Below are 15,958 nucleotides of genomic sequence, written 5' to 3'. Positions count from 1 at the left end.
GATTTGCTAGCCTGATTTTGCATTCCCTCTGGGTGAAGAGGAAAGTGCTTTTGTTTCCAGGACTGGGAACGGAGAGGGGGAGTCACTCTGTTTGGATTCACAGAGCTTGTGTCTGTGTATGTCTCCAGGAGCACCTGGAGGGGGGGAAGGGAAAAAGGATTATTTCCCTTTGTTGTGAGACTCAAGGGATTTGGGTCTTGGGGTCCCCAGGGAAGGTTTTTCAGGGGGACCAGAGTGCCCCAAAACACTCTAATTTTTTGGATGGTGGCAGCAAGTACCAGGTCCAAGCTGGTAACTAAGCTTGGAGGTTTTCATGCTAACCCCCATATTTTGGACGCTAAGGTCCAAATCTGGGACTAAAGGTATGATACACCTCTAGAGACCTTTTTAAATATTGGCGGTACATTAGCTAACTTCCAGTCATTGGGTACTGAAGCTGATTTAAAGGACAGGTTACAAACCTTAGTTAATAGTTCCGCAACTTCACATAGTGGGGGAGGGATAGCTCAGCAGTTTGCACATTGGCCTGCTAAACCCTGGGTTGTGAGTTCAATCCTTGTGAGAGCCACTTAGGGATCTTGGGCAAAAATTGGTCCTGCTAGGAAGGCAGGGAGTTGGACTCAATGACCTTTCAAGGTCCCTTCCAGTTCTAGGAGTTTGGTATATCTGCAATTATTTACTTTTTTATTTTTTACTTTTTACTCCAATGGTGTTACACCAGAGGCAAATGTGACCCCTTTTGTTTTAGGTCTAAAAATATGATAGCTGAATTATCACTAAATTACATCTCTTGTGTTCTGTGAACCAAACTGGTGGGGGGGGGAGGGGAGGAGGAGTGTCTGCTATGATTATTTTTAATTACTGATCACCACACGTGTACTTGGCCCTGTGCAATACAGGAGAAAAACTCAGTCCTTGCTCCATGGCCATTACAAATTAACTAGGCAGGTAAAAGCTGAGACACTTAGTGCCCATGGACTTTTGCAAATCTGGCCTATACGATGACATGAAGAGGTCCACTCTCAAAGCAGTGCAGATATCCTCCCTTCTGGGGCAGCGTAGGGAAGTTCAGACGGGGCTCGTCTCCCTCCGGAGCAGCAGGAGCCAGGCCACCTCGCTACTTTGGTCAGGTGTGTCGGGAAATTAGCCTGGCTGTGCGGCAAACAATCGGCAGCTCAGGCCCTCAGGCAGGGACTGAACAAACAGGTTCGACAGCAAATCCCCAGGCTCCTGGCTCTGCGCGGCTGGGGAGAGGGGGAGACGGCCACCCGCGAGGTGGGTGACAGGGGGGACGCAGGCCCTCCCACTCCACTGCATCCCAGCCCAGGGCCCTAGCAGCGGCCGAATACCCGCCACTGTGTCAGGGGGATCCTGATCGCAACACACTGACGTGGGCTCTGGCAGTGCTGCAGCCAGACTCGGGGCTTTTCTACTTCCTGTCCTGTGCCTTGCCCTCTGAGGGGCAGGCGCAGGGTTTGCTGGCTCCGCCCACTTTGGTGTCCAGGGAGGCTCGTCCCCCTCCGGGGCGGCGGGGGGCCAGACCACCTCGCTACAGGTAGCGTGCAAAGGGGTTCCAAGGCTTTGCAGAGTGAGTTGTAAGACCTGGATTTTGATCAGTGCTCTCGTGCTACAGTAAATGCAAGTTGGCCTGTTTTCCACTTCCAAAGGCGGCAGCACTAAGGATACAGCAGATTCGGCTACAGCTGAAACCTTTATCATGCTTTTATTGTGATGTATATTGATCACTGTAATTCCCGTTTTGCAGCTCTGCCAAACTGTGCTCTATGAAAATTACAGCTATGCACAGCAATGAATTCAGCTGGCTGGGTTTTAACCCTTACAGAGAATACTGCTTACATGTCAGACATTCTCCGAATACTTCCAGATGGCTTTTGGGCTCACCCATAATCGATTTTAAGGTTTGAACTCTAGTGTACATGAATATCGAGGGTCCAGTCCCCTGGTAGCTTTTATATCTGGGGGGTCTGTTTGTCTCCACAAAGTCACTTCATGATTTTGCCTAAAGTAGCTAAAGTAACTGACCACAGCACAAGAATTCAGAGACTAGGCTGACATCTTTTTAAATGCGAGACAAGGTGGGTGAGGTAATATCTCTTATTGGACCCCCTTCTGCTGGCGAAAGAGACAAGCTTCTGAGCGACACAGAGTTTTTCTTGTTTAAAGGCACAGGAATCACAACTGAAAGCCCTGCCGTGAAGGTTACAAGCCACAGCTCTTTAGCAGGAGCTCTGCTGAAGTCAGTGGTGACAAGCCAGAGTAAGTCTGAGAGAAGCGAGAGGTGAATCGGGTCCTGTGAATTCACACCAGTTCCCAGATCCATCAACAAGGCTGTGCCCATCTCCTCATGGCTTGGAAGGGGCTGCTCCAAAGCATTGCAAGGTGTGCCCTTTGCCTTGGGAGATCCCTTCCCAAATTCAGGATAAAACAATACAGGACTGCAGTGCCCAAGCCACAGGGATAAGGAAATGATCCTTCCACAAGACAGCAGTGTGCTATTAGATATACAGCAAAAGTGGAACACACACAAAGAGCCTTATTCTCAGTTATGCTAAGGCCCCTATAACCTGCTCAGTGAACAGAAACAGTCCCTGAAAATATCCCCTGCCCGGGGTGCTCCCTGGCCAGCAGAATGCTGGCATAAAGGCTCTATACTGGCCTTGCTCCCAGCTTTTCGTGGGCAGCCAGTGTGGCTGGAAAGCATTGTGCTATGTCTGTTCTCTCTTTCCCAGGGCCACTAAAGGTCCACAGGAAGCAGAGAGTACATTAGACCCACCCTGAGACTGCTCTAATTTACATCAGGGGCTTAAGGCTACCTTCTGCTTTTAGCCTCCTGCCTCCCCCAGCCAAGCCTGGAGATGGAGGAACTGAGAATCAGGACTGACATGACTTACAAATGTGTCCTCTTTTCCTCCACTGCTGACATCTTCCCCACAAATCAGCTTGATTTCCCTCCTCTCATTAAGATATGATTCCTACAGCCCCCTACACCTGTTTTCCCCCCATGATTCGCTCCTCAACCCTTTCCTCCCCCAGATCTCTCTGACTCCAGTACGTCAGCTGGTAGCAGACTCCATGGAAACTCTCAGCAGCATAGATACTTGATGGTAACTATAAATGGCATTTCTTAAAAAAAGCCGCCTGTGAGTGTTAAAAAAGCAGCTGACAATGCAGGGGGAGGAGCAGAGTGGGAGGCGAGAGGCTGGAGAATCAGGAGCAGAAGCCCTTTATTACAGAAAAAACATGAAGCCCTGTAAGTAAAGTGACAGAGAAACAGTGCATTGAAGGGTGTGCGGGACATCAGAAGTGCTGCTCCTGAAAGTTACAAATCCAGGTCTCGAGTAAGGCGTGTTTCCTTAAAGCCCACAGTGGACTCACCGTACTTGTCATGTTCAATTTCATCTGCCATAGAAAAGTGATATCATCATATAGCTCCTGAAAAGTACATAGAATTCAGTTATAGGGAATCCGGCAGGATTCTGAGTGTCAGAGGAACGCTGATCCTCAATCTGTCTCCGGAAGCTTTGTGGTCCTCTAGCCAACCACTACCCAAGCATAAAGCCACCAGCTTACAATTTAATTCTAAGTGTTCTGCTGAGGGATCCAGGTAACACCATAATAGCTAGCTCTCATACAACACTTTTCATCCATAGTACTTTACAAAAAAAGGTTACTATCATTATCCCCATTTTAGCGATGGGGGGAAACTGAGGCACAGATCAAACAGACTTGTCCAAGGTCACCCAGCAGGCCAGGTGCAGAGCAGGTACGAGGACCCAGGCCTCCTGAGTCCAGGGTTAGTGCTTCACCCACAAAGCCACACTCCTTTATAGAGACATTATGTTTACGTGGGAGGTTTGTGTCTCAGATTCATCCATTGATTCTTTGGGGCCAAGGAGGTTTGAGTACTCTCTGCTCTGGGGGATGGAGGTGTGGGGAGAACTGAGCTTGCCTGAGTCTGGCTCTGATATCTGCTAGGAAGTGGCAGATCAATGGCCAGTTCCTACTCCAACTGTGTTATTGGGAAATGTGATACAGCATGGACAAAGGGCAGCAGGAGGGGGTGAGAAGGGAGCCTATTTTCTGTAAGGGGAAGAAAGTTTGCTATAGATTAATTAGAGCACCTGAGGCAGTCACACGATAAAAACCCCTCCTTCAATCAGACAGTGTGGGAGTTGGAGCAGAGAGGAATTGGTGCTGGAGCAGAGAACAGTTTGAAGGGAAGCAGAGGACAGTTTGGAGAAGTGCTGCTGTGAGCTGAGAAGTCCAAGACCCTAGGTAAAGGGGCACCTGGCTTGTACAGAGGGAGGGCAGGAAGTCCCCCACAAGCTGAAGGGCAGGAGAGGGAAGTAGCCCAGGGGAAGGAAGTGTCAGTTCAAGTGGTTTACCACTATCCTCAGGGCCCCTGGGCTGGGACCTGGAGTAGAGGGCGGGACCAGGTCCCTCCCTCTCAACTGCCCCACTAGTGTCCTAGAGAAGGGGAGTGAACATTCCACTGCAGGGGCAAGAAACGGTGCCCTGAACCTGCCCCAAAGAAGAGAAAGCGCAAGACCCATCAAAATAGTGCTGGCAATTTGCCACAGAAGTTTGTCACTGACTGCAGTGGGAACAGGATTGGGCTCTATACCAGGCTTCCTTGGGGCAACCAGTCTCTGACCTCGATGTTAGGATATAGATATTCAGGCCTGACTTCAAAGGCCTATACTTGAAGAATGTAAGTGTATTCTTATCACTTAGTTAGTTACAGAGGTATAAAACAAAGAATAAAAATCACTGTCTGCCGGTGTAAGGGCCTTCTTTCACTGTGACCATCTGAGGCCCTGTTCTTATGCTAAGGCCTTTGGCTAAGCAGCAGAAGCAGCCATAAACTAGGAAACATGGTCACATTCTCACCAGTCACACTGAAATAAGGTGCTATTGGGCTGTTAGGAATACAGTCCTGTCCTGATAATGCCTATCACCTCCAGAGAAAGGGAAGAGCCTAGAAGATGTAAAAGGAAACTTAATTTGATAGCATCCTGTCTGGCAAGAACTCACATCAATAGCTGGGGTGTGAAATCCTCATTTCTGTGTTGTTCTATCACTGTAGTCTCCACTTCCCTATTGTTTGTCTGTATAATCTCTGGTTCTGGGATTGTTTCTGACTGCTGTATAATTAATTTAGTTGGGTGTAAACCAATTAAGGTGGTGGGATATAATTGGTTCGATAATCCTGTTACAATATATTAGGACTAGTTAGTTAAATTTCAGTAAAATGATTGGTTAAGGTATAGCTAAGCGGAACTCAAGTTTTACTATATAGTCTGCAGTCAATCAGGAAGTAAGGGGGGAATGGGAACAGGGAATGGGGGTGAGGGAATTGGAATCGTATTTTGCTAAGGGAGGAACAGGGACACAGGCAAGGCTCTGTGGTGTCAGAGCTGGGAAGGGGGACACTGAGGAAGGAAACGGAAATCATGCTTGCTGGAAGTTTGCCCCAATAAACATTGAATTGTTTGTGCCTTTGAACTTTGGGTATTGTTGCCCTCTGTTCATGCGAGAAGGACCAAGGAATTAAGCGAGTGAAGGAATAAGCCCCCTAACACTCAGGACTAGCTTGGGCCTCCACATCTGGATCACAGAGCACTGAGCTCCAGGGAAGAACCAGGCAGTAGGAGATAGCAGGCTGGGAAGCCTGGTCTGGATGAGAGATGGTGGATACAAATTCAGTTTGAATGCTGTTAAGTGCTGATAGGATGGCAGCAGGGCATGCATTGCTTTACACGTGTCAGAGCCGCTGAGATAAGTAAAGCACCAGTATAAAAGCATGGGAATTACACACTGCAGCTGCCTGGGGAAGCGAATTCAGAATCTCTCTGGTTTATATCTTTCCTATCATAATAAACCCAACAAGCATATAAACCCTGTGAGCCTTTACTTGCTGAAATAAAGCCTCAATTTCATTAGTCAACGGCCCCATGTTAGGTGTCACTGTTTTAAATGAAGCTGTTGGTGGAAGTTGAGCCATGAATTTGTTAACACAAATCATGCAGTCATAAAATACAAGCTACTGGCAACAAATCCATATGTGTTGCATTTCTAAATGTCTAAACAGGAGAGGTTGTTTGTTTGGTAGCAGGTCAATAGCTTAATCATTTGAATTAGAAACCCTAATATAGTGAAACACTCCACAACCCACACTCCAATCACCCTGCCAGACGGAGTCAGGAAGATTTCAAGCCACAATACAATGAGGCTATAGCCACTGTATATAAACACACCAAATACTCATTGTGCTCCATTGATTTAGGACTTCTTGGAGCTGGAGCTGTATGAGTGCGATGTAGGGTTTAGACACCTGACGTTCTGCCTGCATGGGCAACCTTAGTTCTGGGATTTCCTGACTTTCGAGTGCTTATAGTTAAGGTTGTCTGACATGGATGAGATTTTTGGGAGAAGTTTTAACGAAAATGGATCAGGCAGTTTCGAGCCCAGGTTGAGAAGCACTGATCTAAGTGAGTTGACATACCGCCTGGAAGACCTCTGCATACCCTCAGGGGTACACGTACCACTGGTTGAGAACCATTGCTTTATAACCCGCAATTACCAACGGGTAAAGAGCAGTTGCTCTCACTGTAGGATGTACCACTTCTCTGTGTTCAACAACACACAGTTTGATGGCTCAACCTGTGAAAGGAAATTCAGTTCCCATCTTAAAATTTAGTTCTGCAAATTCTGCACCCATCCGTGTCAGCAAAAGGGGACAGAAACCCAATATATGTAAACCCCAGTCAGACTTTTAGCTCCTTCTCCAGGCAGTCTGTAGTATGTGGAACAACTGGCCCACTAGTATCAAAGCCTACCAGAGAATGCATTCATTGCAGAATCACCATAGAAAGGGAGTTAGCCCCTTGGCTTGTGAAAATGAACTTGCAAACATTAACATACTAAGTAGACATTACACTTCCTGTTTCATCCTTGCTCTGGTCAGGGAGTTGTGGGCCCAGCTCATGTTGAACAGATCACAAACGGGCTTCTGCTGTGTTGAGTGCCTTCTGCAAAATGCAGAGTCCCTATTGTTGCACCAGGGAAGAATTTGGTGCAATGAATTCTCTTTAATCAGGATTGAAGAACCTGAGCATGTTTCTATTGCTACCAATGATACAACTTCTCTTGATGTCAGTGAGACCAAGACCTGGCCCCTCTCCGGTGGATAAAGGGGAGTAAGGGGACAGGAAGCTCCTCCTCCAGCCCATCCCCTTTAAAATACAAGAAGATTCTTGGTCAGACCCTCAGCTCCCCTCCCCACCATCCCCTTACGCCATGCTTACAGAGCACAGGGGCTAGACACCTGCTCCAGCATGGGAGATGAGGATTCCCTGATGCCAGGGAATCCCTAGATGGGGTGATGCCAGCATAACTGGCTCTATGCCACTGGCTTCTGGCCCCCTAGCATAACAGGCATTCTGAGCATGTGCTGGAGTGGGGACACAGCGTGACTGGCGCATGCTGTCCTCCAGCTGCCTTGGGTTGGAGGAATGTACTCCAGGTTGCAAGTTCTGGAGTGCATTCCTCCAAGTTACAAGTTATAACGGCCCCGAAACTGCTCTAACCTATGCTGGGAGTTAAACAGCTCCTGGATACCCCTGAGATGTAGGGGTGAGAGACAGAAAGGTTGCAGAAAATCACCTGTACGCTCGCCACCAAATTAAGTGAACAGAGTTCCAGTGCATGTGTGGGTCTGGCCGGAGTGGGGGCGGGGTAAAAAGGGCCAAGCTACAGAGGATATATTTTAGCACCAGTTTGATGCCCCATTCTCTCTTGCATCAAGACTTCTGACCTCTGGTCAAGCTTTTCCACTCCAGATGGCACCAGGCTTGACTGTGGTAGCTGCTTAATGGCAGTGTTTGTGTTTGTTTTATGAAAACACACAAAATCTCTCACATCAAACCTGGAGCGCATAAATCTGAGAACATGCCCCCTTCTGCAGCCCAGAGCCAGCCATTGTATTATACTCACGCAGCCCTTTCCCTGCTCCAGTATGTGGCAAAGCCCTCATGGGGATGACTCCATCCAGCATGGAGGATCCTCCCACTGCCCTCCCACCAATACAAGGCCTGCAGCAGTGCAGGGAGGTGTGGAGTCAAGCAAGCAGTTTGGTTGCACCTGGGGATTTTCCCCTTCTCCAGAAGGATTAACTGGCTCCCTCCTCGTGAATCCAGGGGCTAAGAACCCCAGCACTGAGTGGCCTAGCAGCCACCTTGGGGCTGGACTCTGCCCCCAAGTTAGCTCCTTGCGTACAGCCCAGTCTTTATTATTGCCATTTGGTTATTTATGCAGCATTACGGATGTGCATGGTACTTTACAGACAAATAAGTGTCTCCTTCTCCCACTGCCTTGGTGTACAGTAACTCCTCACTTAACGTTGTAGTTATGTTCCTGAAAAATGCGACTTTAAGCAAAATGATGTTAAGTGAATCCAATTTCCCCATAAGAATTAATGTAAATGAGGGGGAGAGGGGTTTAGGTTCCAGGGAAATGTTTTACACCAGACAAAAATCTATCTATCTATCTATCTATCTATCTATCTATCTATCTATCTATCTATCTATCTATATTTTTTAAACAAACAATTTAATACTGTTCACAGCTGTGATGATTGTGAAGCTTGGTTGCAGTGGTGAAGTTAGAGGGTGGAAGACGGTGGGATATTTCCCAGGGGAATGCCTTGCTGCTAAATAGTGGTTCTGAAACTTTTGTACTGGTGACCTCTTTCACACAGCAAGCCTCTGAGTGCAAACACCACCTCCCCACGCACATTAAAATGCTTTTTTTATATATTTAACACCATTATAAATGCTGGAGGCAAAAAGAGGCTTGGGGTGGAGGCTGACAGCTCGCCACCCTCCATGTAATAACCTCATGACCCCAAGGGGTTTCGACCCCCAGTTTGAGAACCCCTGTGTTAAATGGTTAATACATTGTTGTTAATGTAGCCTCACATTCTACAAGGCAGTAGGAATGGAGGAGGGGGAGACAGCGACTGACATACACCTTGTGTGTGGGACAGAGAGAGAAATGCACACTGCCCCTTTAAGTAAGCTGACCCATTCTTATGTGCCTTGTCTTTTTAAGTGGATCAAGAAGTTAAGAGAGCAGCTGCTGCCCCAGGCTTTCTCTGTCCCCACCTTGCTCTATGTGGAGAAGAAGTGGTAAGTGGGGTGTAGGAGCAGGTGAATACCCTGACATTGGCCCCCCCACCCCCACAGCAAGCAGGAGGCTTGGGGAGCAGCTCCAAGACAGAGGGCAGGAGCAGCACATGGCAGTGGAGAGAGGGAAAGCTGCAGTTGCTAGCAGCTGCTGCACAGGGAACTTAGGGGAGTGGGGAGCTGATGATCCACCCTGGTTATAAGCCCCCACCAGCTAGATGCAAGAGGCTGCTCTTCCTGCAAGCAGTGGACGAAGCAGATGGCTGCCAGACAACTTAGAGGGGAGCATTGCACAACTTTAAATGAGCAAGTTCCCTAATTGATCAGCAACATAGCAACTTTAACTGAGGAGTTACTGTATTTTGCACCAAAGGCCAGTCTATGTTGCTTAATATGTGGAGATATCTCTGTCGCATAGAACTGGAAGGGACCCTGAAAGGTCATCAAATCCAGCCCCCTGCCTTCACTAGCAAGACCAAGCACTGATTTTGCCCCAAATCCCTAAGTGGTTCTCTCAAGGATTGAACTCACAAGCCTGGGTTTAGCAGGCCATCGTGCAAACCACTGAGCTATTCCTCCCTACCTCATAGAGGTGTCATGAGGATAAATACACACACACACACACCCCTCAGCTACCATGGTAATGGGGACCATGTAAGAGCCTCAAGGCTGGTCTACACTGGGGGCGATCGATCTAAGATACACAACTTCAGCTATGCTATTCACGTAGCTGAAGTCGAAGTATCTTAGTTTGACTGACCTGGCCGTCCTTACGGCGGTGAGTCAACTGCCGTGGCTCCCTCGTCAACGCTGCTTACTCCTCCTGCCAAGATGGAGTACAGGCATCGATTCATGGATCGATTACTACCCACCAACCTGGCGGGTAGTATAGACATACCCTTAGACAGATATTTGTACACTAACATAGCTAATGCTGGTACAAACTCCCTGGATGAGCTACATTGGTATAAGCCCCATTTTACACCAGTACAACATATGCTAAGGGTTTGCACTGGAATAGCTATGCCAGTATAAATATCCCTACATAGACACTTCCTGAGTAAACTGAGTATATGTTACTCCGTCAATTACTTCCCTTCTGTTGTCGATCTGTTATTATGTGATGGATTACTGTATCTATGGCAGTTTGCTTTGATGCTCATTAATTTTATGAAAAGAGATGTTCAGTGAATTGTACTGCTTGCTTCTTACTTATGTCACTGTTTGGGATGTCTATCACTTTGAATATAGCAAAAAAATACACAGCTTACCAGTGAAATAAACGTAACCATAGTGTTTCCAGCTTTTAGGATTTCATCAAGAGATAAGGTGTTTTTCTTGAAGCTGCAGATGCTGGTTTTATGTGAATACCTGAGAATCTCAGCTTTCTTACTTTAAAACAAAAATCTTACTGTCATGGTTGTGCAGAAAAACTTGAAAATATGACCCCTCAAAGCTTCAGAACCAGAAAGCAAATTTAAAAGACCCAACGTTTCTTATTTCAAAATCTCATGATTTTAGGCCAATCTGATGATTTTGGGGAGCTTGATTCATAGTTTATAAATACATAGGGTTGGCAATACTGTAACCATGATGTTCTGCTTCTTGTGTATTATAGGCCGGGTACATTGATCCATATAACATAAGGCCACTCTGCAATTCTGACTATTTTACTTTGTTTTATACAGCTGATTCTGTGGAACATTTTATCTAAGTTTTCATATCAGTCATTTGCAGTATGGTTAATGGGTAACACTTTAAAGTACGCTATCTTATCTGTACTATAATAATAATTAATACTTTGTTAATATAAACTACTTTTAAATAATAAATGATTATTCTATTCTAGGGGTAGGCAACCTATGGCATGCGTGCCAAAGGCGGCTCACAAGCTGATTTTCAGTGGCGCTCACACTGCCTGGGTCCTGGCTACCAGTCAGGGAAGCTCTACATTTTAATTTAATTTTAAATTAAGCTTCTTAAACATTTTAAAAACCTTATTTATTTTACATACAACAGTAGTTTAGTTATATATTATAGATTTATAGAAAGAGACCTTCTAAAAACGTTAAAATGTATTATTGGCACGCAGAACCTTAAATTAGAGTGAATAAATGAAGACTCGGCACATCGCTTCTGAAAGGTTGCCAACCCCTGTTCTATTCTATTCTAACACTGAAAACGTGATAATAATAATAATACACTAAGACAGCGTCTGTCATCCAAGGATCTCAAAACATTTTACAAACATTCATTAATTTGGTCTGACAACAACTCTGTGAACTAGGTAAGGGATTCATAAGAATGACGTTACCCACCACTGAAATGTAGTCATCTCTGGGGTGGAAGACAGCAGCTGTTTAGCAGCACTTAGCAACATTACTCCATAGTTTAGGACAAGAACGGGAGGAAAAATAATACTGTTTTAAATTTAAACTGCAACAGGCGCTTAGAGTTACCCGTTTTGGAATACGGCCAAGACATAGGGGTACATTCATATAAATAATTAATTCCTACATAATTTATGTTAAAATGATTTTACATGTGAAAGGGAGGAAGGAGGATATTGGAGTTAAAGCACAGATCTGGGTGCCAGTCCCAGTTCTAGAATTGGATTCTGCTCCCAGCTCTGCCACAAGTTTTCCACGTGGCCTTAAGCAAGAAATTCAGGCCATGTTTTTAAAGCTGGCCATCAACTTTGGTGTCCAGGTTGAGACAGCGAGGGATTGATTTTCAGAGGTGCTGAGCACCCACGGTTCCCACTGACCTTGGCTGGAGTTATGGGTGAAGATTGTCTTCAGTATGACAGCTCAAAAATCAAAGCAGCCAAAATTAACTGGACACATTTGAAAATTGTGCTTTGGTTTCCCTATCTGTCAAATGGGAAGAGTAGTAGCTGCTGTACAGGAGTGGAGTAGGGGTAAATTTGTTAATGTCGGTAAAGCACTTTGAGGTCTTTGGATGGGAAGTACCATAGAGGTGCAGGGTGTTCTTATAAAACAGGTTGTTAGGGTAAACTGCTACAGTGCACTGCCGCTGCCGTGTTTCTATTGATTGTCGTTCATCCTCACCCCCAATGTATATGTTGTGCACAGAGCACAAGCCAGCAAGCTGGGCCTTCCCTCACCTCCTTATTTATGAATGTTGACCATTGACGGGGCCCCGTACTGCAGCCATGCAAACATCAATCTCCTATTAAAGTCATTGGGAGCTTGGAGCATGCAAGGCTTGCAGGACTGATTTACACTGATGCTAGCGTGGGTCTGGAAAGAGGGGCCGTTTAACATATGTGCTTTCTGCTCTCCCCCCCTCACTGTGCGTTGTAAGTGGAGCTCCCGTTGACATCAGTGTTACTGGTCACATCAGCACAGATGCTGCTCACCTTTCCCAAGATGTAGGGCTGCCAGGCGTCCGGTTTTCGACCGGAACGACTGGTCGAAAAGGGACCCTGGTGGCTCTGGTCAGCACTGCCAATTGGGTCATTAAAAGTCCGGTCGGCAGAGAAGCAGGGGCCGAGGCTAAAGCAGGCTCCCTGCCTTCCCTAGCTCCACGTGGATCCCAGAAGCAGCTGCCAGGTCCCTGCAGTCCTTAGGCACATGGGCAGCTGGAAGGCTCTGTGCGCCGCCTCTGCCTGAGTGCCGGCTCTGCAGCTCCCATTGGCTGGGAACCACTTCCCGTGGGAGCTGGGGGGGCAGCACCTGCGTATGAGAAAGCAGTGCACAGAGCCTCCCTGGCTGTCCATGCACCTAGGGGCTGCAGGGATCTGGTGGCTGCTTCTTGGGAGCTGCAGTATGTGCCGCCGGGGCTGCTCACTCTGAACCCTCTCCTGCACCCCAACCCCCTGCCCCAGCCTGGAGTTCCCTCTCGCACCAAACTCCCTCCCAGAGCCCGCACCCCCCCACACACACACCAACCCCCAGCCCTGGGCCCCCTCCTGCACCTCAAACTCCTCATCTCTGGCCCTGTCTCAGAGCTCTCACCACCTCCCGCCCCCAACTCCCTGCCCTAGCCTGGAGCCCTCTCCCACTCCCTGAACCCCTTATTTCTGGCCCCACGCAGAGCCCACGCCAACCACCCAGAGTCCATACCACACCCCAACCCCCTGCCCCAACCCGGAGCCCTCTCCCACACAAATCCCTCATCCCCGGCCCCATCCCAGAGCCTGCACCCCCAGCCAGAGCCCTCACCCCCCTGCCCCAGCACAGTGAAAGTGACTGAGGGTGGGGGAGCAATGGAGGGAGGGGAAATGCAACAAACAGGGGCAGGGCCTCTTGGGAGGGGTGGTCAGTTTTGTGCCCTTAGGAAGTTGGCAACACTACCAAGGTGAGTTGTGCCTAACAACTCCATTGGCAACTCAAGGAGTAAGGCACTGTTCACCATAAGTGACGATGGCAGAATCTGGCCTGGGAGAGATGGTCAGTGCTGCTGGATCAGAATATACATTTCTCAGTATCACATTGGTGGATATTCGGAATCCAGAGGACATTGCTTCCCTGATAAATCAAATTTTGAGGCCAATAATCGGACAGTGTCTTTTTAAGATTGCTTCCATACCCTCTTGTGTTACAATGGGGGACCGTTTTCTGCCAGTCTTTGGTCCAAGTCCTGTGAACAGTTATATAATGCTTAACTTCAAGCATACAAATAGTCCTAGCTACTCATATACTTATAGGTTAGCACATGCATAAGACAGGGTCAGGGTCTTTGGCATCAGGAAAACTTGATGACAATTATTTTGATTTGATGTTTTCTGGTGAAATCCTAAAGTCCTCGCACAGTCATTGCTTAAGCCTTGATTCAGAAAGCACTTAAGTATCTGCTTAACTTTAAGCTTGTGCTTATTTCCCATTGAAGTCAATGGTACTAACTGGGAGTTAAGCACATGCTTAAAGTTAAGCAGACACTTAAGTGCTTTTCTGAATCAGGGTCTTAGGTAAGACTCCAGGTGACGTCAATGGGAGTTTTCTCTGAGTAAGGACTGCAGAGTTTGGCCTCTGTCTCTCATTACTTCTGTTTGTCTCCTGCTCCAGGAATGTTTTAAACATTTGTGAATAATTATTATTTTTAACCTTTTCACAGGGGTGTTTGCATTTGGACTTTTTGCCACTGACATATTTGTAAATGCTGGCCAGGTAGTGACTGGGAACTTGGCTCCTTACTTCCTGACGGTGTGTAAACCCAACTACACAGGGAGCGACTGCCAGGCTCACCATCAGTTCATGAACAATGGGAATATCTGCACCGGGGACCTGGAGGTGATTGAAAACGCAAGGAGATCCTTCCCATCCAAACATGCTGCTTTGAGCATTTACTCAGCCCTTTACGCCACGGTGAGTGCATGTGCTGTTCGCCAGTTCCCATGACGGGCTTCAGTTGCTATAGCGACCCTGTCTCATTTAAATCTCATCTATAGTTTTCTTTTGTCTGTGCTGTGTGGGCAGGAGACCTTCTTTTCTCATGGGGCCAATGGCTTTTCTGGGCCAAATTCAGCCCTGGTGTAAACAAGTGCAACTCCCATGACTTTCCCAGTGAGGGGCAGTCCTATCTGGAGGCATGAGGGCCGGCTTGGCAGTTAGGAGAGCCTCAGTTCAAATCCCAGATAGGCCACTGACTTTATGTGGTCTAGGGTGAAACACCGCACTTCCCTGCCTCAGTTTCCTGACTTGTAAAATGGTGATGATAATACCTACCTCACAGGGAAGCTTGTTACTCTTCCTTAGTGTCCGTACAATAGCGAGTGCTCAGTGTTACTATTCTGGGGGGAGTCTTGTCTGCTTAGGCTGAATTTTAATCCCCTGTTAGGTATAAATTCCTCTTGCATGCAAAGGTCCCATTAAAGGCGGTGTTACAATTTTGCGAGCATAATAAAGGTCAGATTGAGTCCTTGGTGTACAGTTTAAAGGTGATAGTTCTGTCCTGCCATATGGGGAATATTCAATGTCTGTAAAAGCCCCTCTAAAAATATTATCCACCTTTGTTTTCTCTGGCAACGTTATAACATCGTAGTGTGCTACAAGTCTAGTCACAGTTTGTGTAGGGCTATTTAAGTGATACAGTAAGGATTATAACAGTATTGAAGACACTGGTCGTTTTGCCATTCATTGCAATGGAGTAGCTTCTGACTCAGGTTGAGTAGCATCTTGATCCACAAGCAGACGTCTCAAAATCAGTGAGACTGTTCAGGAAGTTAGGTACCACTCAACATAAGAGTGGCAGAATCTGGCTCGAAGGCAGCAAGATTGGCCCCAAGAAAGTTCTCCTCTCTCCTTGGCGTAGCAGCAAATGCAGGGTTTCAATGTACTAATGCTGAATGTTTTAAATGTACTTTATTAGCTGATGAATGAGACTTAAAGGCCACTAATTATATTTAGAGTGGGAAAGACAAGGCCGTTACTGTTTTGTTGATTGCATATTTTTCTTGTGTGTCACGTGAACTATAAAAGTGACACAAAAGCATTAACTTAGCTAGCCTGGGAACATCACCACATTCGGAGCACTTTGCTTCACTAGGAATACTAGTACAGGCGAGTCTCATCTTACACACATTTAACGTGCGAATTCAGCTTTGCGCGGATGGCAAAAACAAAAACAAAAAAAGAGAAAAATAACAATTTTAATATTGTGCCTGTAGTGCGGGCGATTCCGCCTGCCATTACACTCAATGTAATTTTGACTATATGCGATTTTCGCTTGACGCGCTGACTGCGGAACGTAACCCCAGTGTAAGATGAGACTCATCTGTACACTCTACT

At 46.9% G+C, this 15,958-nt stretch overlaps 1 protein-coding gene across 3 annotated transcripts in view; it reads left to right on the top strand.

Annotated features, from left to right (window-relative positions):
• Window positions 1-15,958, top strand: part of PLPPR1 (phospholipid phosphatase related 1) — a 199,892-nt gene that overhangs the window by 165,571 nt on the left and 18,363 nt on the right. For all 3 annotated transcript variants that reach the window (XM_030567865.1, XM_030567864.1, XM_030567866.1), the window contains exon 5: window positions 14,286-14,536. In XM_030567865.1, the coding sequence (XP_030423725.1) occupies window positions 14,286-14,536 (251 nt within the window). The remainder of the gene's footprint in view (window positions 1-14,285; window positions 14,537-15,958) is intronic.

The sequence above is a fragment of the Gopherus evgoodei genome, chromosome 6, assembly GCF_007399415.2.
Source record: "Gopherus evgoodei ecotype Sinaloan lineage chromosome 6, rGopEvg1_v1.p, whole genome shotgun sequence".
NCBI classification, from domain to species: Eukaryota; Metazoa; Chordata; order Testudines; family Testudinidae; genus Gopherus; species Gopherus evgoodei.
Note: the sequence above shows the minus strand (reverse complement) of the source record. Positions and strands in the feature narration are given on the sequence as shown.